Genomic DNA, 27,211 nt, shown 5'->3' on the forward strand with positions numbered 1-27,211 from the left:
GTCCGCCACAGTCTGATATTATTATTATTATTATTATTATTATTATTATTATTATTGTATAGAGCTTTAGTTTTTTCTTTTTTAGCACAAAAAGTTAATTATTTCAGTCAGTCATTACTTAAAATATACCCACTTATTTTGTCAACTTCCTTGCTTGTTATTATTTCTTTTGTCCAATGTCTTCCCAGCTTGCCTGATTCAAACCTCAATTCTTACTAGCTATGAGATCTTAATCTTTCTGTATGTCAGTTTCTTGACTGTAAAATGAAGTTTCAAATGTATCTGCCTCGTAGTATTCTTGTGAAGATTAAAAGTAGCTGAGGTATATAAGATGTTAACTATTGTTATACTGATTATTAGGCTTTTTTTCTTTATAATCAAGTTCATTCTTTAATGGGCCTGTGAGAGGGTAAGCTGCCCATGGGTGAAATGTCTTTCTCTTGTCACTGTGTTGAATGGTAGTTTAGTTTCCATACGAAAATCTAGCTCGATCAAAGATTCTTTGCCTTCGGCTGTTGGAATGGTTATTGCGTCTTTCAGTGCCGATGAGAGGACCGCTGCCAGCCCCACAGTCGTTCTTTCATCTGCGACTTGTCTTTTAGGGTGTTCTATCTGCCCTCGATGCCTTAGTGTGAATTTACACTACAGTGTGAATTTATTTTTACTTATGTTGCTTGGAATGTGTTGTGAACTTTTAGTTTAAGGGTATGTCTTCCATTCTGGAAATTTCTCAGCCCCATCCAATGCCATTCCTCTGTCTTTCTCTTTCATCTGGTTTTCCCCGGAACTCCTTTACATTTATTCCGGAGCCCCAGCACCTACGAATCATCTACGATTCTGAACTTCTCTTTTCACTTTCCCTTTTATACTGCGTCCCGTGCGAAGTTTTCAGCACTATTTCCAATTCTCTCTTTGGCTGATTTCACTCTAGACTTTATCTCATCTATTGAAATTTTTAATTTCAAAGAATGCATATTTCCAAAATGTCTAATCAGTCTTTTTCATACCTACTTCTTCTTGAGGATGTTGACTTTTAGCTGGTTCCTATAAATAACTACTCAGTTGTGTAAATATCTACCGGCATGCACTGAGGTGAGGAAAGTTCAAAGACTTTGACCTGCTAAATTCACAGGAGGTTTAAAGCTTTAAATTCATTCTTAGTTATAATCTTCATAAATCAAGTCTATTTTTTTTTAAAAAATCACTCCACTGCAGTGACAAAGATTCTCAAAGATTTTTGCCTGGCTCCAATTTCATGAAGCTCAGGTAATCGACCATCTACATTTATCAGACAACTTCACATTGCACACAGATCCCGAAGAAAATCAGACTGAAAGGTAACAGGCAAAATACAGCCACCAATTTTACTTGTCTCTTATTTCTCCTCAGGCGGTGCAATGGGTCCAGGGTAATTTACAGCAATTAGCTGCTCCGTGGATTCAGCGTAATAGTGGCTGAGACACAATTCTGACAACCTGTCTCCAACCTGCCTTCAGAAAGCACCTCAGACTCATTCTTCTGTGCACAGGAGCTCAACCTACAGAGAAAGAAGGACGGTGAGGAAATTTTTGCCCCACCAAGAGAATGTTCTCAGCAAAGCATTACTCAACAGCCCCTTTTGGTCTACAAAACATTCCCAGCTGTCCTGGGCGCGCTCTTCATTTCTCAAGGGCAAAGCGTTTCAAGCTAAGACATTTCATTAATTCTGTTTCATCAGGAGCTCAGACTAAAAGCATCCCTTTTTATCTTAAAGGACCCCTCAGTCCTCATAAAGTTATGTGCCAACCCCTCGCTTGAAGGCCAGTCCCCTCTGAAGTGCTGGGCTGAACTGAATCTTAAATCTAACACTGCTTCTCACTGAACACGCCATGGGCTTTGCTAGGGTCACTAACTAGGCAAGGAAGGCCTCGGTTTTCAACTTTTGTGCATGGTATTAGATGTATTGGCATTTGCATTTTCAATGGGTTTTTAATGCCAGATATTATTCAAATAATTTTCAAGAAAATGATATGACTATTATACATCTTTATGCTTAGAAATAGATGTATGTGTGTTATTACTTTAACCCTTATCCCTGTCTTCTCATATGGGGCTGTAACACAGTGGTCACAGCTTCACATGGGGGCACCCCTCCCCTGCCCATCGATCGCCAAGTACGTTCCTGTCCCCTCACGTTAAGTTCTGTGAATTAAGTAGGATAGGTTTCTTGTTGATTAGCTTTGTTTATGGGCAATTGTGGAATGCTGGCTTGGAAGATGATATAGACATCGACCTTCTGCTATAGACAGATAAGCACAAAATCACCAGAAAAGTCAAGATCTAACATGTATCAGGCCTAGGATTAGACTTTATGGTTTGTAACTTCCAGTCTCATGTCCATGAAGGCAGAAGGGCCTATAAATAAATGTGAATATTTGGTCCATTCAGAAACCACCTGAGATATTCCTTATATTTTGTAATGAATCTATTAATAGTATAAAAATTGTTGCTTCTGACATGCTATAAACAAAATCAGCAATCTCATGAACCCATTATGAGGTACTTAAGAACTTTATTTTGAGGGCTTTGAAAGGCAAAGGAAGATAGCCAAAGGCGCTCTCTGCAAGTGGGCTGCTTTCCCAGACAGCCCCAGAAGGAAAACAGAATGAGCAAATTTATGAATCGGAGTTCTTTTAATAGTTCTAGCACGGTGTCCAACTGTGAGCGTAAGACCCTTCGACTCCATCACAAAGGTTAGCGACCTGGTTAAAAATGTTGATAGACTCCCACATCTTTCAAAATCCTAAAGTTGCAACAGGCTCTGCTCACTTAAATGAAGAGACACCTACAAAACTGTAAGTTCACCATCCGTGCCAAACCACATTCAAACTCACAAAGGTTTTACAGCCCATCCGCTCCGTCACGGTGGTGTATTTCCAAAAGCGTAGTGCATGTCAGGCACTCTCATTTAATTTCCCCAATAAACCAGTCTGGTAGATCTCATAATCGATATAGCCTCCGTTAGATAAACAAAGACACTGAGATTTAGACGAGTTACATAACTTGTGCCAGGTCACGTCCCAGGAACAGCGGGGCCGGGATTTGCACCCAGGCCTCTCTGGTGCAGAGTTTGCTCCAAAGCGCTGTGCTTGCTAAGCTCCACCCCGCTACAGGTAGGGATGTGAGTTCATGAAGAAGTTAGTTCTGTGTCCCCGGTGCCTAGAGCTGTGCCTGGCACCCGTGGTGCTTAGTGACTGCGTGTTGGGTGCATGAATGAGTAAGTTACCAAGAGTAACGAGAACTGCCTGCATCTTCAAAAGGGCTGGCAAAGCTCCTGCAGTGTGTATAAGGCATGCATGACCCATGAAAGCTTTTCCAACAAATCTTTGCTGTCGCCTCGTAGCACCCACCAAATTGCTCCCAAGGCATCGCAGTATGAACTTCACAGGAGTTCCCGGGTAAACTGCTTGCTCTTCACTGTTCTGTTTTGTTGTGAACAGGTGGAGATACTACATACTGGGAATTATTTGAATCCCTGGAAGATAAATGTATGGAACACGTCTCTTTGGATCCTTGCTGTACTTCAATGTCTCCTAAGGAATGAATGAGAGAACTGGTGGTGAAGCCTGGTGTCCAGAGTCAGCTGTGTGACATCCATCCGACAGTTATCTCTGCCTTGGTTCGCTCGTTCAGAGAAAGCTGTGTGCCCCCCTAAGGTGCTTGGGAGGATGCAGTGAGTTAATTCACGTAAGAAGCGTGGCATAGTGCTCCGTATAGAGTACGTGGTCAATAAGTGGAAACTATTTTCAGGTGAGAAGTATCTTGTTTCCTTCCATGTATGGGAAGAAACTTAATGGCCTCCTCAGCAAACAGGTACCAAGTGGCCCACCCCGTGTGCCAGCCTCTGTTCCACGTGCAGCAGTTAGAGAAACGAGGTAAACTGTCCGTGTTCAGGGGTCTCGTGTCCTAGAAGGAGACTTGGAAGGTAAATAAAATGCAGTGCACTCTATGCTTGGTGGCAAAAGGCGGCTCAGAGAAGGGTAAACGGACGTAGGAGATGGCCAGGGAGGGTTATTTTGTATATCACAGGGGAGGCTGTCTGAGGGACACACCTGACAGGAGTGAGGTAGGTCCCTGCAGACACCTGGGAACAGGACATTTCAACAAAGGGAGTCGCTGGCCTGTTAAAACGAAAAAGGCAGGAAGGCCAGGAGGCGGAGTGGATGAATGAGGAGCGGCAGGAGGTGACGGCAGTGAGGTAGAGGGGAGCCTGGTGCTACAGAGGCTGCAGTCATGGGGAGGACGTGGACTCTGCCCCGGAGGAGATGGGAACTGCTGGTGGGTTGTGCGCAGAGGAAGGACAGGACCAGGCCTGTCTGAGGAGGATGTGGTGGCCGCTGCGTGGGGTGGGGGAGCAGGGAGACCAGTTAGGGTGCCGTTGCACGGTTCCAAATGAGGGACGGTGGCGGTTCAGACCACGTGGGTGGCGGGAGGCAAGACAAGGGAGGGTCAGATTCTGGATGTATTTGAAAGGTACAGGTGGTACGATTTGCTTTGAGTTAGATTTTAAGAATGAAACAAAGAAGAGGGTCAAAGATCACCCCAAGGTTTTTATACCAAAGGCATTAATAGACTCATTTTGCCATTTTCTGTGGGGACACTGGAAAGGAAGAATATTTTAGTCAGGGTTCTCCAAAGAGAGAGAAAGAGAATAGATAGATAGATGGGGGGTGGGGTGGGGGGGGAGAGGCTCACGTGATTCTGGAGGCAGATAAGTCCCAATTCTGCAGACCCAGTCCAAGGTTGAGGGCAGGAAAGATCTGACGTCTTGGTTTGCGGGCAGCCAGGAGAAATTCCCTGTCACCCGCAGGGAAGTCAGCCATTTTGTCCTGTTCCTGCCTGCTGCTGCCTGGATGGGGCCTGCCCACATTTGGGAAGATAATCTGCGTTACCGTCTATTGACTTAGACGTTAATCTCATCCAAAACATCCTCAGAGAAACACCCAGAAAAATGTCTCACCGAATAGCTGGGCACCCCATGGCCCAGTCAAGTAGACACAAAAATTCACAGCTGCAGAGGAGGAGCACATTTGGAGAGGAAGTGAGGAGTTGTGCGTTAGACATAGTAAGTTGAGGATATTTACGTGTGTGGTTACACAATTGGATGTAGGGACCAGTGTCAGACGGTATTTTTCTTTTCCCTTGTCCATCCCACATGCAGCCCTGATAGGAACTTCCTTGTGTTAACACTGACTCGGAGGGACTCTGCCCTCGTTGTGAGATTAAACAACTAATTCAATGACACTTATTTAGCTATGTTGGAAAACTCATTCCTGAAAACATCACGGCTCCTCACTTTTCTGAACCTTCTCCTTTGCTGTTTCATCTTTCTGGATGTTCTCTCCTCATCTGCCCACCTGGAAGATACATTTTCAAGATTCCTGAGATGGTATCGCCTCCTGCCTGAGTCTTTTCCTGAGTCATTTAGCAAACTCAGATCCATAGACGCTCCTGTTCTTCCTTCTCTTCAGATTCTCCTTTCTTTCCTTCCTTCCTTCCTTCCTTTCGCTATTTTTCTTTCTAGAAAATACAAAGTTTTCACATATTTCTCATACACACACACACACACACACACACACAGAATTAAAGCCATAAGGAAAAGAATAAATAATAGTAAAAGGCACCTAAAATCCCAGAGTAATGGTGTTTAACTAGATTTCTAGAGTTTGCTAGATTTGTACAAAATTACATAATTTTATGAGTGTTTTTGTAATATGTTATATAGCATGCTTTTTAAAATCAACAATATGTATGAAGTTCGTCTAATGTCAGTTAATATAGCTGGATGGAACTCATTTTCACAGCTGCTTATTTGAGTGTATGGACATAATGTACTTTATTCCACCACCTAATAGTGGCTTTCTTCTGGTTTTGGGTCCAAATGGATCCAGGGCAGAAATAGCACCTTGAGGACTCTCTCTGTTTCTTAGTTCTGTGTTTCTCTGGATTGGCTTTATTTTCAAATGGGCTTTGTCCCTGTTACATCAAAGCTGGCTCCAGGAAGTTATAAGCTCGTAGTCCTTAACATCTATCGTTGCTGGATGAGAAAAATCTTCCTTCTCTGACAGTGCCAACGAAATTCCCAGAGAGAGTTTTACTTGGACTGGTCTGAGTTACACGGCCATCTTTCAGTCAATCGCTGTAGCCAAGTGCAAGGCCATCTGGGGAAGCAACAGGCCCTGGGAGCCAGGGAAGGTTCTGTCTCCCCTCCCCTCTGTGAACTTCACAAGCAGAAAATGTAGGTAAGAGGATTTTCAAAAAGATATAAAGGTGTTCTGTGACCAGGTGACATGAGCATAGTAATTGAGAAGCCAAAAACAATAATACTTAAGGCGGATTAATGTAGTTTTTTTTTTTAAAAAAAAAACCACCAGTGCTTTTGTGGGGGGGGGAAAGTATTTAATGACTACAAATCAGTGTAGCATAAGGTGTCTATGGTTTGAACCTCAGTTTAACCAACAGGTGCCACAGTCTTTCTGCTTCAAGGCTGGGTGACTCCTTCCCTTTACCAATTAGTCTTGTTTTTCCCCCTCTTTTTGCAGTATCTGTTGTCACCATGGGCTGAGCAGAGTTGGATCATGAACTTCCACTGTCCTGGGCAGCCATTACTTCACCCCTGCCAGGCTGATCCTTATGGCTGCTGGGGTACCACGGACTTTTTGCCTCCCCCATGCTGAAAATTTTCTTCAACAGAGAATTGGCCAGAAGAAGTGAAGGGTGTGGCAGCCAAGGCTGACACCTTTGTTAGAAATCTCCAATGCACTGATCCTAAAGTTGCATTTCACATTCGATGGTTCTCTGGCCTCACTAAACCAACGTATAACCAGAGGCATGTCAGGACCAAGGCGTGTGGAGGCCTGGCTGGATTCATCATCTGGTGGCCCTTGAAGTCACTTTGGTTGGCATTGACTCAAAGGAGGAGCTGAGGGATGTGGAGGAGCCTAGGTCACCGGTAGCTATGCCCCTGCGCAGTCCCAAGCTCTCCTGCCCCGCTCAGTAAGACAAAAAGCCTGTGATACCAGGACACACCCTGCTTAGCACACAGATTTTCAACCACCGAATTTTGCGTGACTCGAGGGTCTCACAACACCACCTACAGGCAGGTGGTCCCCGTATTCCAGAACAGTACTCCCCACCGGCATCCTAGAAAATCCTGCTTTCCCCATCTCATCTCCCACTTGGCTGGACCATCCTTAACCTGCCCAGCTCAGAGGAAAGAAGAAAAATTTAATGATCAGCAAGCAGATGGTTAAACTTTGGAGCCAAAGTTAACCATTTCAGAGCCGATGTGCACCAGGGTTTGGTGCTGTCAAGAAGAGAACAAAATGATAACCTGTGTGTGACGGAGGTGCCGAATGGGCAGAGGAGAGAGAGAGAGAGTCTGCCTGCAAAAGCAAGATGAAACCCAGAGCTATTTCCGAACTCTCTTTAGCTGGGGAATCCGTTATTCAAAGGAAATCTCACTCCACATTGAGAGAGAAGGCAGCTGAGTTGGAGAGAGATGGAGACCCAGCCGATCAGCCCCTGTGGCCCCTCCCTAGGAATTCTTAGGACTTAACGTGGCTGAAAAACCGCTGACCTAGACCATCTACTAGAGTAACAGTGAAGAATGCAGTTCACTCCTAGACAGCCTGATGTTGCCCCAGCTTTGTTCCAGTGTTAAAAAGGGAGCAGGCCACTGGGGGACGGACAAAATCGAACCACGAAACACATACCTTTGGGCAATTTTTCGTCAGACAATGAAATGGGATGCTTATGCTTTGTGCCCTTCGACTGTTGTTTCTAATTATTTTTTATCTTTTCAAAGACACGTATAGGACAGTAAGCCTTTCCTTAATATTGGTGCATAATTCTAAGCTCAGGTTCATTGTTTTTTTTCTTTCCCAATCCCCTTCTTACTAGCTTTGTTTTAACTACAACAGGCCTTTTCCTATCCCTCCCTCAAATTCTGGCCAATCCAGAGCTTATCACGGTTCTTGTACGTTAGCCTGCTGCCATCCTTACACTTTCTGTTCCCACTGGATTGTTAAGCTCCCTTGGGGAGGAAAAGGTTTCTCTTCCAGTATGCATCCCAGGCACCTGACACAGGGCATGTCAATCATCGATAAATATTCGCTGAGTAATGGCAATCACAGCAACAGAATGGCTACAAGGCCTCTACAATGGCGACAAAACAAGGCAAAGGGGAGTTGGGACAGTTATAGGAGACGGAGGCTTTGGAGCCAGTTTGAATGCAAGTTATATAAACTCTTTACACCTTCATTCTCTCATTGACAGACTTGGAGTAATAATATGGTAGTATCACCTCTTTCTCAGGCCTGTGGTTGGAATTACCTTAAAACCCTTACACTGTCCACAAAGCGAACTAAGCACAGTGGGTTTGGCATTGTCCCCCGCTGACCCTCAGCGACCCCAGAACAGACCCTCCAAGTCCGGACGAACAGATGAAGTAAGTGGAAGAGCACAGAGCTGAACCCGCGGGAAAGGCGCATCTGGGCCAACTCCGGTTTATGCGCCTCCTCGGGGTGTTGGGGTTAACATGGGGGAACAGCCTTGCCTAACATCGGACATGCGGCCATGGGTGTCTTATGCACATGAGCCTGACCCCGTGCTGACCCACAGCAGAGCACAGTGAGACTCTGTCCGGGGGCTCGCCTGCCCCTCTCCACCCTCCCCTCTCCCAGGCAATGTACAGAGCTCCTCAAGCACCTGAGAAAGCCCATTTTGGAACATAAATCCCATCTTCCTGTGATTTTCTGATGTTGCATCGGAAGAGTCTCTGCAGAACAGCCCCACAGCGTCCCTCTCCTCTGGGACTACCGTCCAGGCCTGGTCCAGCTCCCCTCTCCAACTTCACAACTTGGATCCGCTGTGAAGGGTCCACGCAGCCACTTCACTCATTCCCGAACACAGTCACAGGGCTCTGTCATGCCAGGCTGCGTTAGGTCCAAACACCAGCAACACGCCAGAGAGGGGGGGACAAGTGAGTAGACAGTCACAATTGAAAGTGATAACGTCAGTGCCTGGACAGTGATGCCCGCAACCCTCAGAAGGCTGGTGGAGGAAGGTGTGGCCAAGGACAGGGTGACTCCTGAGCAGGATTCCGCCTAAACACTGCTGGCAACAGGCTTCTGTTCAAGTGACATCTGGCTAAAACGCAGCAGTTTCAGTCTCACCAAAATGCAGAATCCTGAAATTAGAAGGAACCTTAGGAGCCCACTTCCTTGCTGTGCTCCTTCCAGAGTGTGCTCTCCAGGGTTCAAATTCAGGCTCTGCCACTTTTGGCAAGATTCCTTCAGCCCCCCAGTGAAGAGGGGGGCTAATAATAGAACCTGGAAAGCAGCAAATTTTCAGTGAATCTTGGCTACTAAAATTATATCCTATGCAATTGCTGACCACCAGGAAATGTTTACGATAAAAAGGTAACAATTGTCCAGTTCTTTGATTATTTGTTAGATAATTGTTTCTAATGTTAACAGTTTGTCTGCTTATATGCCTGCAATAAATAAAAGATTTCACAAATATGTTCCCCAAATTTCAGAAGTTTTCCACATCCTACTTGGAAGCCAGACCTTTTCAAAGCAGATACCTTCTTCTATGAGATTATTGATCACTGAGAGCAGAGGTATATACGTGAAACTGAACGAGAGGCTTTTTAAAAATTGGTCTGCCATAGACTTTAGATAACCTTTGTCCTAATAACCATAACACACACACACACACACACACACACACACATATGGTTAAGAAAATAAACTCCATTCATATTTCTCTCAAAATTTATGACATGGTCTAGAGCTTGGTAAACCCCTTCTTCATAAAAAGTGAAAATTAATCATGTAAGCAAGGTCTTGCTAGGAATATTGAAATACTGAAGGAAAGCAACTGTTGAAACACCCTAGTGCACAGGGGCTGAGTCACACAGTTGGCTTACTGGGTAGAAAGAGCTCATTAAAATGGCTCCGAGAAGCCGGTAGTTGTTCCACTAGACAGATGCATGCTTCAAAAGTAATGAAACTCTATATCTTTAAAGATATTACATAATTAAGATTTCCAGTTAAAGGAATCTGACCTTTCCCCCTAATAAAGAGACTTTACTATACAGAGATAGACATGAATACCACATACTCAGAGTACTCATGCTAAAAAGGCTACCCAAATGTAGCCTTCTGGGAGTTCTGTCGCTGCATTGCCCTTTCCCACCAGTTAAAGGACACACTTCAACACTCCCGGTTTCCGGTTAGGGAAGGGCCTTGAGCCACAAGGGCTAGTGATTCCGCCCCTTTGGTCAGGGGAGTGTGGTCCTTTTCACAGACCACGTGCCCAGGTGACTGAGAGTTTAAGTGATTTTATAACTGCTTTCAGACTTACTCTGCCACACCGAGCTCTCTGCAGTGTGTTTTGTTCTGTGGGACAAAACAGGATTTGGGCAGCGCTCAGTCAAGCCAAGTGCAGGTCTCTTGGCTGCAAGCTCCGTGGTGGCCTTGAGTGCAGTAACGCACCTCTGAGAGAGCAATGGGGTGCAGGTCATCTCCTCCCCTTACTTGGTTCAGAGGCCTTCCTGGTGAGACAGTTTACAGTGCCAGCCTCTCCAGAAGGCACTCTAGAAAACACTGGAATGACACAGCCACTGCATTGCCAAAGTAGAAAGTGTAGCTCAGCTTGAATCCTTCCAATGGCAGCACTGTCCCGAGGAGAAAGTCAAAAATTCTGCGTGGCCTTCACAGTCTGGCTCCCATTTATCTCTCAGCCTCAGCCTCGTTTCTCGCTTCTCGCCACACTCTCTCAAACTCACACTCTTGCGAGGGGAAGCCATTGGTGGGTCTGCTGAGACAGAGGCCTCAGGGTCTCCCTCCTCAGGCTGTCTCCCAGCTCCCCACTTGGACGTGCCACCAGCCTTTGCTTGGCTTGCTTCCACCTGGTTTTCAGAGTGAGTTCTGGAGAAGCCTTCTTAGACCTCCAAGCACACACCCCCGAGCTTCTTTTATGTGTCCTCATACCCACCTCATCTTAGTTCCACCACTGTATCTCCTGCCCTGAGTCTGGCTGGCCATCACTTAGGTTGGGCCTGTGTTCCATACACTGTTATGCTTATTCCCAGGCCTACTGCCAGGGCCTGGGACACAGACAGCTATAACTATATTTGAGGAACTACTGAGTGGCAGCTCTTGCTAGACAGTTGAGGGCATAGTCCCTGCTGCTAGTAGTGCAAGACTGCCTGGGCCTGCTCTGTGGGCATATATAAAGGTCCACTGCCCTGGCTGGTGTGGCTCAGTGGATTGAGTGCTGGCCTGCAAACCAAAGAGTCACTGGTCTGATTCCCAGTCAGGGCATGTACCTGGGTTGCAGGCCAGGTCCCCAGTTGGGGGCGTGCAAGAGGCAACCATACATTGAAGTTTCCCTCTCTATTTCTCTCCCTTCCCCGTCTCTAAAAATAAATAAATAAAAACTTTAAAACAAGTCTGCTTACCCATAGGTGGGTAGCAGAGGGTCCCTACTGTACCGTATTCCCAAGTATGTATTCAGAGAACAATCGTGAAGCCAGTTCTATCGATCCACATTAATAGGGGAGTAGAAGTGGGGCATACACTGGCGTTCCTGCACAAAGACCTTTTTCGTCACACTAACTCACTGGGTCCTATCACATGGGCATGGGAGGGTGAGGCAGAGCTAGTAGTAAAAGGAAAGGGAATCTGGTTCAGCAGCTCAGAGCCAGAGTTTCAGGACAACCTGGTACAGGTAGGCACATATTTATCAAGCCCTCCTTCTCTTGGGCATCCCAAGAGATTTCATCAAAACCTGGGATGCAGCCGTGTCATTTCCTCCTTGTCTCTGCTATGGCATCTCCGAGTCCGTCATTCAAGAGCAACAGCACTGGTGACGTGTCCATAGCTCGGACCTGGAGGTTTTGCTCCGTAGTGGGCTCACGTACGTGATGAAGATGGTCGTGCTATCAGAATACTTAGTTGGGAGATGAGGCTAAAATTGCTTTCCCGAACTTGAACTCCTCTGTGACTTTCAAGGAGTTCTTCAGGGAGGTGACCAACAAAGATGGTGTCCTTGTGGGAATGTATCATGAGAGTCTAGAAGTAGCTGGCATACAGGCCTGTGCTTCTTCTAAAGTTACTGGAGTAGATTAACATCTCAGATTCGGGGTGGCTTGCCTATGTTGCTCAAGACCCGAGTCTTATTCACTTCCTACTTCTTTCTTCTAATTGTCCTGCACAATTAGGATGGAGTTTCTGACCTTAATTATGTCACAGCAGAGTACTGCACAGATCGGTTTCCTTAGACTCTTCCTCTCAGGCCTCCACAGTTCTACAGCCCTTCATTTTCCCACATCTTGGAGATTGTGGTTGCCACTCCTACCCCCATGACGAGAGAAAAAACACTTCTGTGCATGTGCATGTGCATGTGTGTACATATACCCATGAACAGTCAACCTCTCCTTTCTGTATAGTCTACTCATGCACTAAACTCGGGCAGCAAAACATATAGTGGAGGCCCTGGCTGGGTGTAGCTCAGTGGATTGAGCGTGGGCCTGAGAACCAAAGGATCGTGGTTCGATTCCCAGTCAGGGCATATGCCTGGGTTGCAGGCCAGTTCCCAGCAGGGGATGCACGAGAGGCAACCATACATTGATATTTCTCTCCCTCTTTTTCCCTTCCCCTCTAAAGATAAATACATTAAAAAAAACAAAAAAAATACAATGGTTGTGCAAGAATAGCACAACCATTGTCATTGGGGATCTCTGGGGTAAAGCCACTGAGTGTGCTCTTCCACCTGCTGGTTCCCAAAGAGAAGGATGTGAATTCTTGTGTATTTTTGGTTTCCCTTCATGACTGGAGAGGCCAATGGCTTGACAGAAATGCATGTTGCTGCTATTGTTTTATTTTTTCAGAATAACAAACTCTCAGTGAAAAATTTTGTTTGTTAAATTTGGAAAACGTTGGAATGAGGATCCAAGTCTCCAAACTGAATCAAGACCCTCAAGCTTGTTGCTTCTGTAAATCAAGCTGTGACACATGTGCATGGGGTAGGAGGCATAAGAATTCAACTCCAGGGAAGAGAGACCAGAGGGAATGCGAAGTCATGGCTTCCTCTCTGTAATGAAGCCGCGTGTTTCCTGAATTAATAGAGACGTTATTTAGTGAATGTGCAAAAAAGACCAAGGCCACTTTGTGAAGTCTTTTTTTGGTAACTTTTAATAATTTTCCCTGTGTTTTTATGGTCTCATCTAAGTTCTTGCTAAAGAACTAATTCGAGGTAATTCCAATAGACTTGGATGGGCAGTTATGATACAGATGGTTGTATGTTAACAGACTAGCCCTCTGGAAAAAATACGGCAACTTTCAATGACAGGGACTCTCCCACACTGGTTTCGCTGCGCAGAGATAAGCTCACACCATGTTTTGCTCCCCATTTTACCCTATAATCTAGGGGATGTTAAAGCTACAGTTCACCATATAAACCTGATTAATTGAAGAAAATATAGCTTCTTATTGCTGACTTTATGAGGTTAGAAATAGCATCCAGCGCTACTCTGCAATGCCAAGAAATGAAGATGGCTTAAATCAGATCTCATGACTAATGCATGAAATCCAAAGTTCTTTTATCCCGGGCTATTTTAGAAAACTGGGATGTATTTTTACCCTAAAAACTAATTCTATAGATTTATTGAGGTAATACAAATGCCTTATTATTAACAGCACACAATCAAGATTTCTTCTTACTCATGATCTGAAAAATGTTTCTCCATTTTAATTTTTGAAAAAATTATGCAACGGGTAAAGTCCAGATTCAAGGATATTATCATATTTGATTCTTAATTGTTGTGTTTTTAGATAGTCAATGTCTGGAAAGATGATGGAAAGTTTAGATTGCTTTCTGTGGTTGCTATTCCATTTTAATTGTACTTGTGAATTCATTTGAACGGAAAGAAATAGACCTAGTAATAACGCAAGCCTGTTCTTTTCGCTTGTTTTTGTTTTGGTCATGACAAACTGAATGCCGTGGTTTTCCTATAGTTCTAGTCCATGAAGTCTGCAATCTTTCCACTTGATTTACGAAGGACCCTTAATTACCCCTGTCATTAGCACCTAGTGTTCAAAACAGTCTGTTAAAATGTACTGTTAGCCTCACCTCCGAGTCCCTGCTTGCTTTATTTTAATTTTTTTCCAAGGGTAAGTAAAACAGTAATTGCCTTAATAACAACAATCATTATGTACAGAGAATGAAATAATATTCCAAGTTTTTTGATGCCTATTTCGTTTTGCTCACAATTCGTCATTCGTGTGTGAAGAATGGCCCAGAGTTTGAACAAGTGTCCATAAAGAGGGTTAGGACTAGAGAGGACTTATTACCTGGGTTTCAAAAACAAGTCACTCATTTGCCTTTTTCTTTCCACATGAATAGGGATGACAGACAACTGCTGTGAAGCTTCAATGTTTCTGCCTGGTCATGCACAGTTCTGCAATATAATGCATAAATGTATAACAACAACTTGGGCTCCCTTGATACCTCGCTTGGAATAAGGAAATCCAGCCGGGCGCGTCCATGTGGCCCCCACCCCCATCACCCGCGCGCGCGCGCGCTCACGCGCGCACACACACGCACGTCAAAAGTTGATTCATTCTCGAGATCTCCCAGAATCTTTCTTTTTCTCTTTTCTAGCAGCTCTGGTTCCCAGCCTGGGTTAGTGAGCCTGGGGACGTGGGAGGGGCGGGGAGAGCGAGGCGAGGGAGGCGGGAGCCCGTTGCCGGTGCGTGCCGCGCCCGCTCCTGCCGGGTGAAAGTCCGGGCCGGGTTTTGCGCCGTGTCCCCGGGCTTGTCTCACGGCCTCCAGCCGCCGCCGCTGCCGTGTTTACTGAGCTCGCGCGTCCTGATATCACTCCGCTGGCATGGAGGAGGAGGAGGAGGTGGAGGAGCGAGAGGAGGAGGAGGAGGCGGCGGCGGCGAGCAGTTGATCATTGTGATGGTGGCAGGAGCAGCGGCGGCAGCGGCAGCCCAGCCGAGCGTTAGGGGCTGCTCTCCGCGCGGCGTTTTGCAAAGGACTTCACCGATCTACTTTTGCAGTCGCCTCGGACTGTCCATGTGTTTACTTCCCCCAGCCCGAGGATTTGATATCTAGGATCCTGTGAAATGCAACTGAGCAGCCAAAGTACTTTGAGAACACGGGGCGGCATAAACACCAAAACTTTTTTGTGGAAGGAAAATGCAATAAGCAAGCTTGCCGTTTTCCGATGCGGTGTGGAGTGAGTGTGTGTCGCGCGTGTCCGCACTGGAGGCATATGCTTGTGTGTATACATGGGGTGTGTTTTTCGGTACGTAGGGAGAAAATGCTTGCCAACCACCGGAAATCTCCTGGAATTTATTAGAAAATAATGGATTATAAAAAGAAGGCAGGCGAGGAGCGGATCTCCCCTTGAGTTGCAACCCGATTTGCTGCTGGCTCAGTTTGTTGTGATTCTTTTTGTTGATAGGTGTTTGATGGCATTCTGATCCCCCTTTTTTTTCTCCTTGAGCTTTACAGTTTTTACAAAAAGGGAAACAAAAAACCCACCCCAAAATCTCTCCCCCCTTTTTTTCGCCCCGTCGGGATTGCTGTTTCCATCCATGTGCTTGCGTCTCCCCCGCGTTCCACTTAAACTATTTTAATCCTTGGACCCAAGGAGGAGGCTGATAGGGGGGTGGATAAAAAAAGTTCTTCCAAAATAGTGTGCCCGGGGAGCAGGATGGGGGATTTCGCAGCCCCCGCTGCCGCCGCGAATGGCAGTAGTATTTGCATCAACAGTAGCCTGAACAGCAGCCTCGCCGGGGCCGGGATCGGTGTGAATAATACTCCCAATAGTACTCCAGCTGCTCCGAGTAGCAATCACCCCGCTGCCGGCTGCGGCGGCGGCTCCGGGGGCCCCGGCGGCGGTTCGGCGACCGTCCCCAAGCACAGCACGGTGGTGGAACGGCTCCGCCAGCGCATCGAGGGCTGCCGGCGGCACCACGTCAACTGCGAAAACAGGTACCAGCAGGCTCAGGTGGAGCAGCTGGAGCTGGAGCGCCGGGACACCGTGAGCCTCTATCAGCGCACCCTGGAGCAGAGGGCCAAGAAATCGGGCGCCGGCAGCGGCAAGCAGCAGCACCAGAGCAAACCCCAGCAAGATGCGGAGGCTGCCTCGGCGGAGCAGAGGAACCACACGCTGATCATGGTGAGGGCGCGCTGGCAGCGGGCATGGGGCGCGCGCGCGCGTGGGGGTGGGGTGGGGGCTGGAGCTTCTTACATGGGGGACGGGGATCTGATTTGCACGATGGGCGAGGTAGGCTGAAGCCAAAGGGTTAACGTCAACTTTTCTTATGGGGGAAAGCTGCCGTCGCTGCTACCTGTTAATCTGTCAGGGTTGTCAGATTTGGAGAAGAGGAGGCGAGAGGGGATGAGCCAGTCACGACTGCGAGGGGCGGAGGGAGCCTGGAGGAGCAGCGGAGGGAGGCACTGGAAAAGTTTTTCTGTCTCTCCTCATAGATACCGATTTTTAAAGAGACTGAACCCAGAGTTGAAACCTCGCTCCTCCTCTTCACGATTCCCACCCCACCCCACCCTTCGCAATGCCGCCTCGGCTCCCCAGACGCGTCCCCCTTCGCCCACCCCTCTCCGCACATCCGCTGTGTGCGGGGAGAAACTGGTGCTGTGGCAGATTCTGGGCGGGCACCAAGCCCTCAATCTCCGGGGGCGGGGGGGAAGCAAGAGGCTTTTGCCTCTTCTCCCCAGCTCACCCCCTTTGGGCTGAGAAAGTCTGAGAGTTTTGTGAATGAACTTTGAAGTGGATGAGGAGGGAGCGAGGGTGGCTGCACGCGCGCCTTCGCGGGAGCGCGCGCGGATGCGGGGCGCGGGTGCGCTCCTCCGCAGCTGGAGACCCCGGGCTGCCCGGCAGGTGGAGCGGCGGGTAGGGCCGGGGGGTGGGGGGGAGTGGCCCGCTGGGGGCGGGAGGAGAGAGCTGCGTGCTCAGCCTGGGCCAGGAGTCTCTGCCACGCAACTTCGCTGGGGATTGTGTCTCCTCCTCCTCTTAAACTTGCATGCCCAGAGCCTCTCCGCTTCGTCCCCCGCCCCACTCCCCACCAACTTTCCGCGCCGGTCTAATAAGCCCGGAGGAGTGGAGGGTAGCAGGGAGGTGAAAGAGGCTTAAATGGCTGGGTGGGTGGGTGCGAGGTAGACAGAGCAGCCAATGGCCTAACTTCTCCAGGAGGAAGGGGCAGTTCCCACCCCCTAACCCTGAGGCTAGAATCCTTTCTCTTATCTCCAATCTCAGGTTCTTTTGCTTTCCTTTCGGGGTGGGGGGGAGGCCGGAAGCTCAGAAAGGTGTCAGCAGCCCCTTCCCCCACCGCACTACCCGGGTTAGTGAAGCGCGGGTGTGCGGAGCAGACCAGGCGATGGGAATCCCGGAGCGCGGAGCGCTTTTGCCCGTTGCCCCGGCACTCCGCGCCTCCATCGGCAGCCCTCGCACGGTGCGGTTGATAAATCGCATACGGCCGGGGTCCAGGAGTCGTCGGCGCCGGGGGTGGCGCCGGTGCCGCCGCAGGCTAGCGCCGGGCGCTCAGGCCAGCGCTCCGTGACAAAGAGCCGGCTTGGGGGAGGGGAAGAGGCGAGGCTGCGCGCTCGCTCCCCACCCTTTTCACCTCCCCCGCCCCGCACGTGAAGAGGAACAATTTGTTTATCTTGGCCTTCAAGAATCCTGCCCTCCTCCCCGTTCTCCGAGGCCGCCCAGCCCCTCCTCCTTCCCCTCCCTCCGGGGCGCGATCCTGCCCAGTCCCGCCGGCAGCACCTTCCTTCCCCCACCCCCCCACCCCCCTTTCCTCCCTAGCGGGCTCGTCCTCCAGCCCTCGGGCCCGCTTTCCCCCTCCCTTTTGGGACGCGGCCGTGGGGGAGGGAGCGGGAAACGCTTTGTCCGCCTCACGGCCCAGCTCTGCCCGGGAGGCCGCGGGCTGGGAGGGAGCCCCGCCGCCCTGCCCCCGCCCCGCGGCCACCCCCGCCCAGCTCCTCCAGCGGCCGAGTGGGCCCAGCGCGCGAAGAAGAGGCGTTCTGGGTTTTGAGGAAGAACGGGTGTCAAGTCCCAGAGTCAGGGAGGGCGGTTCTCGCTTTACAAACAGGAAGCCGAAAACCACTGGCACACTGTAGCTTGTCTGATTGTACCAGGAGGCGGGGCCGGCCCTGCATCCTGACTGTGTCTCCCGCGCCCTCCTCTTCGGATTTCTCCCTGGTCCGCCTCTGCTCCTCTCCCCTCCCCCCTCGCGGATCTGCAGACTCTGTGAGGCTAAGCCTGAATTTGCAAGGCACTAAGGATTTTATCTTTGCCTACTCCACGCCTCCTTTTCATGTGCTTGTATGCGCGGATGGCGTAGAAATGGGCTGCTTTCGTGAGGCTCCCAAATCTAAGTCCCACGGAATCTCCCCCGATTATTCGGGATGGAGGATTTTTGTGGCCCGACCTCGCCAGCCGGGCACCGCTGGAACAAAAGCCAGCGACCTTCCCTGTGCTCGTTTGCTTTTTATCGCGGGGCAATAGCACTATAGTTTGCGGCCAAAAAGTTTTGTGTTCCCTCGAGGGTGCCGCTGGGCCCTGGGAGGGGGCGAGGGGAGGACTTGGAGCGCGCGCTCCTGGCTTCTGTATGCACCCGCTGGTGGATCCTTCCAGGATCCTGACGTTATCTGGAAGGAGGTATAGTAAGCCTAAGCCAGAGCTTACTTTCGAACTGCTTGCTCGAATGAATGAGACCTAAGCGGTAAATTTCATAGTGAATTCCGGTTTAGCAACTTAACAACAGATAGACTAGAAAAACGGTTGCCTGAAAATAACATTTCTAAAATCATTTTCGTGTGTGTGTGCGTGTGTGTGTGTGTGACAGTTTTGCCTATTCGTTAGACAGGTGTAAACTCCAAGGCTATAGGTAGAACAGAAGTATATCCTGGCTTCAACTGGATTTCACATACATATCTCCCACTAATATCAGGGGCGAGTCTGTGTGATGGGTGTAATGAAAATAAACAGCCTTAAATCTTAAGAGGTTGCATACACATTCTGTGTACCACCAAAAGGAAAGAAAAAATTAAAACCATCCTCTACAAGTTGTTTTTCCTTTAAAATAGTTTAAGAATTCACATTGGTCCCTGAAATGAAAGTTTATTTTAACTTAGTCTATTATGAGATAAAAATCTTGAAAACAGGTTGCAAAGTCAATGTTGGTCTAGATTTTCGTGAATTGGAGGCTGGGTTATAGTTGTGCTCAGGTGAGGCACAGAGCAACTGTATTTAGTTCGCAGATTGGGCCCTCTATTTGGAAAGCCCTAAATAAAAGCGATAACCAACCAGAGCCAACTAATAATAATGGTGATGATAAGAAAAAGACGAATAGGATTCTTCTCTGTTTTATTGCTATTGTTTTACCTTTGTAGGGCCAATATGTCCAAAGTACTAAGTATTGATTAGTGCTCTTTCTGCTTGGCTTGGGCCGAGAAGGCTGTCTAATGAGGGCGTTACCTTTTGATTTGTTTTCTTACCGTACACAACAAGCATATGCATGAAAAACGAACAAAAAAACCCAAACAAGCAAACAGAAATGGAAACCCTCCTTGGCTCCAGACTCCTGGGAGGGGCCTGGGTTTGCGTGGGTCTCTAACAGCCGTCATAGAAAGCAGGGTGCACAGGCCTGAGTCTGAAGCTGCATTACCTCAGGGAGGTCTGGACATGCAGTCAGATGACCTGCTCCCACCTCCCACGGCCAACACACACACACACTTTACTTACACCGAAGTGTGTCCCCCCTCCCCCCACCCAGGTTTACTGGAGAGAACTATTGATTTCACCTATTAGAGAGTCTCAATTGAAAACGTGCCTTTTCCTCAAACAGTTTTAATTATTTGTGGTAACAGAAGGAGACATTGTTCATTCTCTGTACTTGGAACTGCACTCCTGCTTAAAAATGTAAGGTATATTCCAATTGACAAATTCATTTTCAAGCCAAAGATAGATTGCCTTGACAAAGGTGTGATCGCTCAGGCACACGAAAAAGCAAGACAACGCCGTCTTCAGAATCTTCAAGTGGCGACAGTCTGCCGTGACCTAGATAAACCCGTGTTTTCACGACCTTTTCACTAGATTAATACCCTCATAATTTTCAGAGAGCTTAATCTGTACACGGCTTGCAGACCACAGGGATCTAGGTGATTCCTGCTCTGAAGTAATCACATAAAATTCACTTGGTAATAATCATATTAATTACTAATATTGGAGAAAACTGCAGCGCATCTGCAGAATGTTCTCATCCACTCCTGGAATAGATCCAGGAAGTGTCAATACATCAGTCTGTTGCTAACCCTCCTTATAATTGAATCTGCTTTCCTGTTTCTTATCCTGTTGAAGGTAAATTACTATATCCAGGGTTTTTGGCAACCTCGTAATGTCAAACCATTTGTAAATCTTTCCCATGAGTCCTTTCATTGGTTTCTCCTATTCTGCTCCCCTGGGTGGTAAGATTGACAGGTGTCTCTTGAAAAGCCTTCCATAGGCCAGTAGCCCACACAGGGTGTGCCTTAAGTTTGCGAAGAACTTTTTGAACTTTCATTTCTCTCTATTTGACAAGTGTTTGTATCTTCTTTGAAATCCCAAGCAGCATTCGCTGCCCCCTGCCCAAAGATCCAGTGCATATTAATTGTTAGTTATGTTCTTTGGTTGTGGTGGATTTTATTTAGTACTGGCCAGCCGGCAAGCAGAAAGGTAGAAACAGAGTTAGCTAATCATTAATCATAATCTATAAAATGCTCTTAGCCCGAGCTGGTTCCCAGGGAAAGCTGAGTGTTCAGGCAGGTAATAGATGTGGCACCTTCCATCCTGTTTCATTACAAGTCTAAGGGCAAGCTTTAGAACCATAGTAGATTTTCTGCTGACTGCTGTGAGGAAAATAAACAGTCCAGGGACATGGTTTACTGATATTTCTCTAAGAAGAAGGGTGAGGATTTTAAACATTAAAATAGTTACATAGAGTTATTTTCAAGACTTTTCTCAGACCAAGAGCCAACGGTGGCTAAAGAAGTTTCCTAGCAGGGCTCTCCCATTTGGTTGAGATAATAATGAGGGATCTGTCTCTCTCTTGCCCTCCATTCCTCCCTCCCCTTGGTTTGCTGCATACATAGAAGGAATCTAGTATAATCCACCATGTTGCATGTTTTCACATTGCATAGTAATTCTTGGATGCATTTAAAGTACGTATGTTTTCTTTAATGTCGTTTATGGAATTTTATTTGCGATCAGTGCTCTGTGTTTGTTAATGACCAGTTTTGTGTTCTTGAGCTTAGAGTGGCCATCTTTTCTGCCATCTTTTCCGTATTACCCATCATAGAGAACTGTGAAATAAATCAATCAGGCATCAAAAGCTTATAGAGAGGGACATACTTAAAACCAGAGACTTCATATATCTGCCTTTTAACTCTCCCAAATAGCTTTGCATTTTCACTGTTATTTGGAGCCGATTTTCAGTTTTCAGACCCTGTGGCTGCTTGTTCTGTTTTTCCTTCCCCCTCCTGCTGCCAACCTTTTGGTCTTTTCACTGATCTTTAGCACCTTTATGGAACAGTGGGAGGGATGAAGCAATAAGAAGAGAAATTTCATGTCGGTGCTTCCTACTCTTATAACTAATAAAGTAATTGGGTGAGCTACCAGTTATTTTGGATCAATTATGGATTCGGTTTTGCATACCAGTTACACTTCATTAGCACAAAAAATAGAGAACAGATTGAATTTTAAAATTTCATTCATTCTTTCAACAATATGGGTACATAGGCCATAGTGCTTCTTAGAAGTCAAAATGCTAAATCACACTTTTACACCCAACACTTTGGCAATGTGTGTTCTTTGTAGATTGTCAGCATTGTTTTAGCTGGGTTTGAGAGGATAACAGGTTTTTTGTCTCTTCATCAGCATCAGTCTTGATGCCAGTGACTTCCCAACAGCTTCAGGCTGAGTTATAGCCCCTTCTCATGAAATTTTTTAAGTAAAATACTATGCTTTACTTTCCTGTTCTTTCAAACTAATTCGTTGTTGGTTTCTGCAAATAAATAAATAAATAAATTTTAAAACGCTGATTTACAGATGACTGCTCTCCAAATTATATTTTTATTAAAAATACAGCATGCTTTTCGGAGAGACGTATTCCGGAATTTCATTATTCATGTTTGCAAGTTGGAAATGTAGCTTCTGAAAATCAGCTATCGCCAGGGACTAATTATCCTTAACTTAAAACAATTTTTTTTTTGTGCTCAAATCTAAGGAAGTTTAAAGGCCTGAAGAAACAAGATTGGGTAGAATTACTGAGAAGGTGGAGTCGAGAGCCTGCTGGGCAGCAAATGCTCCAAGATCACAGGGCTCCATTCAGAGAGGGGCCCACAGTTTTCCTCGGACGTCCACGTGGCTAGTGCATCTGTTACGCACGCTGAGTGGTGCATGAGCAGCTCTGTCTAGGGAAAAGGCACAGCCTCCCCTTAGGGCCCAATCCACACGGGCGTGGAAAGAAGAAATTACTGCTGCAGCTCAGGTTTTTTAAGGCACCCTGTACATACTATCCTCGGAGGAATTTAATAAAAATCCCGAAAGGCTTGCAGCGCTTTCTCTGACATAAGGGAAGTGATTCCTGAGGGGTGATCTAGACACTTTTTGAATCTGTTGGACCTCCCATTGGTTGGAATGACCTGAAGGCTGAAGAGGGATCTTACGGAATATGAAAAACCAACGTTCGTCCTCCTTAGCGATGGCTTAACAACTGTAGAAAATTAGAGAGGAATATTTCGTTTTTAACTAAGGACCTCCAGAACTTCCTTTCCGACTCCTGTCTCCATCCTGTCAGGTAGAAGCTGGTTGACCCATGTTCCCTGTTAGGAACTCTCCAGTGCTTACTTGTGCGGGGAAAGGTGTCCTTAGGATGCAGCGCTGTGTGTTGGCTCCGTGTCAGAGTATCTTTCTCCACCTCCAGGAAACTCCCATCTTCTTTCCCTGCGGAGGAGAAGGTCGAAGTGCCTGTGAGTGTATATGACCAGAGTCAACCTGGGTCGTCACTGTGACTCGGAGGCCTGCTCGGCTCCAAAAGACAAGCTCTGTTGTGCCCTTTCTCCTTACAGTGGTGGGTTGTTTTCTTTCCTTGATTGTTTGGTAGATTCCAAAAGTGGCTCAGTGATTGAGAGTGAATCCAAGGGGACCAGTACCCAGTCACGGGCTTTAAGGAACTGTGGGAAGTCAGGTAGGAGAGGCCGGAGGGGCTGAGCATTTCTCGTCTCCTGGGCTGGATGGCTAGGGAGACCAACAGGAGCAGAATGCTGGGTTTTGCTCCTCTGTGGTAAGCAGACAGTATCCTGGTGCCCGTGGAGCTTATAGAGGTGAAGTTTGCTTCTTTGTAGTCTATTCTGAACCTGCAGACCTTACTAAGATGCAATATGTATTTTCCAGAGCTGAAGGCGATCTTGTTTGTGTATGGAAAGAAATCATGTTTCTAAAACACTTCAAAGCTTTCTGCCACTCAAATGCGCTTACTATAGGTTTCCTCGAAAGCGGTGATTTGCGTTCCATGGAGACTGTGGCGACATCTGGCAACACTGGGCGACATTTCCGCCGTCGTGCCTGGAGGGGCGCTGCCACCGTCCAGTGGGTGGAAGCCAGGGATGCTGCTAGGCCTCCCGCAGCAGCCCCGCCACGAGGATACCGGGTCCAGGTGCCAGCGTCGCTGCTGCTGGGGAACGCTGCCTTCAGCAAGGGCTCCCCTGGGATGTGGAAAATGCACAGTGTGGATATACTCACGACTTCTCAAACACTCTCGTTCCTTAAGGATTGGAGCGAGGAAGGGGCCCTGCCATGTGGTGGAGTGCCCCGGAAGAAGTAGAAGGGCCGCTGGGTTGCATCTCAGCTCCAGCCTCCTGGCCTGCTGGCTTTTCCCTGCTGTCTGTCGGTCTCCTTACCGGTCAGGACCCAGACTCATTCTTTGTACCTTTTGGGGGGGGGGGGATGGGTGTTAGGCTCAAATGAATAAAGGTGTATAAACGCTAGGCCTGTTTTTATGAATTACATTAATTTCACTTCAGTGTTTACCTTTTTCCCAAGTGCAGCCTTCCAGTGGAGTGATTTGAGGCATTTTTCACCCACTCCCAGGCCGAGGCCCAAAGCCACGCTACTGAGCCCCTGGTTCCTGCCAGACCCCCTGTGCGGGCTCCAGGAGACCGGGGCTTCCTTGCCCTCCCAGACCCGCGCAGCGGGCATCGGTTCGTGTTTCACATTAGCTGTCTAGAGCGGTCTGTGTGGTTTTATGGGAACATGCTAATGGAAGTCATTAATAAACTAACATTTAGGAAAATCCTAAGGGTGCCAAACGCCTTGTGTCTCCCTCCAAACCTTCTGTAGCTGTAGCTCTCGTGCACTGCCTTCTGTAACAACTCTTACTTTGTTATTTTTCAAACAAAATCCCTTTGTCGGGGAAGAAAATCAGTTGGTGTGGCAGAGAACCAATGGAAAGGATGGCTGTTAAAAATGAGGTCAGTGATGGTCTGTCCTTCCTTTTTTTTTTTGACCAGGTGACTTGCGAGCACCGTGGCTTGACATCAGGCTTTTAGAGGGAACTAGACCAAGGGGAGAGCATTTAGAAAGAAGCAAGGTGAAAGGTGAAAGGACTTGAACCCCCGTCTAAGGAAGAGCAGGTGGAAGACCCAGCGGTATCTGGTCTGACTTGGCGGATGACATTGATTGCTTTCCAGAGTATGTGAGGGGCCGGCAGGAGAGAGAGGACTAGACAGGCTCTTCATGGCCTCAGGGAGACAGTTAGGACCGGAGGTTGGCAGTAATTTGGAGCTGAGTTTGATTTAGTAGTAAAAGCAGAACAAAACACCCCTCTCAATTACATGAGAATTAAAGCTGTTCAGAGAAGAAGTAGGCTGTCTCGATGAGTGAGAATGTTCCATCCAGAGGTGCTCAGTTGGCTGAAATGTTGGTGAAGGGGTTACAGCATCTTTTAAAAATTGTTACCCTTTTAAATAATATGGAAGTAAAATAGATGAGGACAAGAACTTTGTTTCTTTCCCCATCTTCATATTCCTAATGACTAGAAAAAAACCTACCTGCGCACTCAAGGGGCAATAAATGTTTGTGGGATGAATTGCTCACCGCCACTAAGTAGATTAGGAAATGATTCCTCTCCCCCAGGGTTACCCCCTTCTCGTAAGTTACCATGGTTTGGAACACCTCTCCTCCAGAGCTCCTGTTGGCTTACATGTGTACTAAATAGTGTATGCCATTGCCTGTTGGTTGTTTTCCTACATAAATGAAATTATATTCCACCTCAGGTTCTGAGACCCTCAGATTGTTCCACATATCCCATTTTGGAGATCTGTCCAAGTCAATTACTTATAGAGCCTCAACTCATTCTTTTTTAACTGTTACATAGCCTTCTACAATACGAAAGTTCTGGAAGTTGTTGAGTGATCCCCTCTTGATAGAAATACTGGTAGTTTCTCTCTCTCTCTCTCTTTCTCTCTCTCCCCCCTCCCTTTTTTGCCAATTTGACATCACCACAATGAACATCCTTATCCGAATTTTCCTTGTACATATGTGAGCATTTCTATAGTGCAGATTTGGACTTCTTTCTATATATATAATTTGTATACACAAAAAAGTTGGCCAAAAAAAAAAATCTCTTGATCCAATATGATTTCATTGTAAGGTGCCTGAACCTTCCTACAACCCATTTTGGGGCAAACGAGCATTGTGTGTCCTTTAAACTATGGCTTAAAAAAGTGTCACCTCTAGTGACTGCTGTTGGTCTCCGCAGTCTAGGGTGAGCATCATCAGTGTGTAGAGTCGGCGTCTGGCAAGCTGTCCCCGAGGCCTTAGAGGGGTGGTTTCCCTCTTTTCATCTGGTCCTGCAGAGGAAGGCAGGGGACTGTGCTCAGCGCTCCCGCTGTGCGGGCGGGAAATTCGCTTCCGCGAACAAGTCTGTAGTGCTGTTCCCCTTCCCCCGCTTGGTGTTCACAGGCCTCCCGAGACCTGTGTGGCCTCACGGTAAAGCGGGTTTCCGTCGGTGGCACAGTACCTGGGCGGCGGGTCTGCGAGTTGCCACTTCCTCCAGGTTAAATGACCCTGACTAATCCTGTCATCTGTGTGACATGCTAATAACAACCTGCTGACCTGGCTGACTGTAGAAAATGCACCCAAACGGCCTTGCCGTGACAGCCACCTGACAGTGTCTGTTCAGACGGTGAGGAGACCTATCACTTTCCATTACACACGTGTGCCGCGGTGGTCTGAAGACCAGCCTCCCTCGGAGCCCCCGGTCATTTCGACTTGCCTTTGGCCCAGCAGCTTCCCCACCCCGAGATACCCGGGACCGTAGTCTCGGTGTTTACATAGCCGGGGCACTCTGGCTCCAGATTTTATGTTCGTGGCTCCAACGTCATCCTGCCTTCACCTGGCCAAAGTGTTCTTTCTGGAAAAGCTGGTGTGAGCAGCTGCCTTTTCTAAATAACCACACTGTGTCCGGGAAGAGTCCTCCCCTACTTGGCTTGCCTTCAGGTTTTAAGACGAGTTTGAACTAGAGTCAAAATTAAAGGCATGAGGTAGGGTCTGGCCTTGCCTGGTCCCCCCATTTTATCACGGGGAGCCTGGCTTTGTCGTCTGCTGGCCTCACATACTCTGGCCTTGTGCGCCCTCTTCCCACACCCTCGTCCCGCCTCCGTCTCAGTGACCGGACCACCTGCAAACTGGTACCCTGTAGAAAGCAGTTATTTGAACCACAGAAATGAACCAAGGGTGGGAATGTAAGTGCTCAGGGGCCTAAGCTTTCCAGGTCTTTCTCTACCAAGTGATGCCAGTAAATGAGGCATTCTGCTTCCATTTACGACAGCGGTCTCCCACTGATGCACCACGAGAACTTTTAAAACCCGAGATACCTGACTCTTCAGGGGCCCCGACCTTTTTAACCTTACATTGTCAGATTTTAAAAAATGACCACAGCCTACACAGTGGCCATCTGGTGTGGATGAATCAAAATCATACTTATTTTTCTTATCAGATAGGCAAAAATGTATGTTTAGGAGTGCTGAAGCATTTTAGGAATTTGTTTCCATGTGCTGTGAGATGGGAAGGGTCAAAAGTCACTGATAC

At 47.5% G+C, this 27,211-nt stretch overlaps 1 protein-coding gene and 1 long non-coding RNA gene across 3 annotated transcripts in view; both read left to right on the forward strand.

Annotated features, from left to right (window-relative positions):
- LOC118995448 (uncharacterized) overlaps positions 1–7,552 on the forward strand; it is a 114,682-nt gene extending 107,130 nt beyond the window's left edge. The window contains exons 2-3 of the long non-coding RNA XR_005068272.1: positions 1,390–1,556; positions 6,582–7,552. This is a non-coding gene — a long non-coding RNA (uncharacterized LOC118995448). The remainder of the gene's footprint in view (positions 1–1,389; positions 1,557–6,581) is intronic.
- Positions 7,553–14,834: 7,282 nt separating this feature from the next.
- The window catches only part of MAML3 (mastermind like transcriptional coactivator 3), a 368,448-nt gene continuing 356,071 nt past the window's right edge, over positions 14,835–27,211 (forward strand). Inside the window, exon 1 of one of the 2 annotated variants that reach the window (XM_037058494.1) lies at positions 14,835–16,240. In XM_037058494.1, coding sequence (XP_036914389.1) covers positions 15,773–16,240 — 468 coding nt within the window. In that variant the 5' untranslated portion in view covers positions 14,835–15,772. The remainder of the gene's footprint in view (positions 16,241–27,211) is intronic. The other variant, XM_037058493.1, reaches the window with a different exon arrangement.

The sequence above is a fragment of the Sturnira hondurensis genome, unplaced genomic scaffold (assembly GCF_014824575.4).
Source record: "Sturnira hondurensis isolate 20B ecotype Veracruz unplaced genomic scaffold, ASM1482457v3 Scaffold0010128, whole genome shotgun sequence".
Lineage (NCBI taxonomy): Eukaryota > Metazoa > Chordata > Mammalia > Chiroptera > Phyllostomidae > Sturnira > Sturnira hondurensis.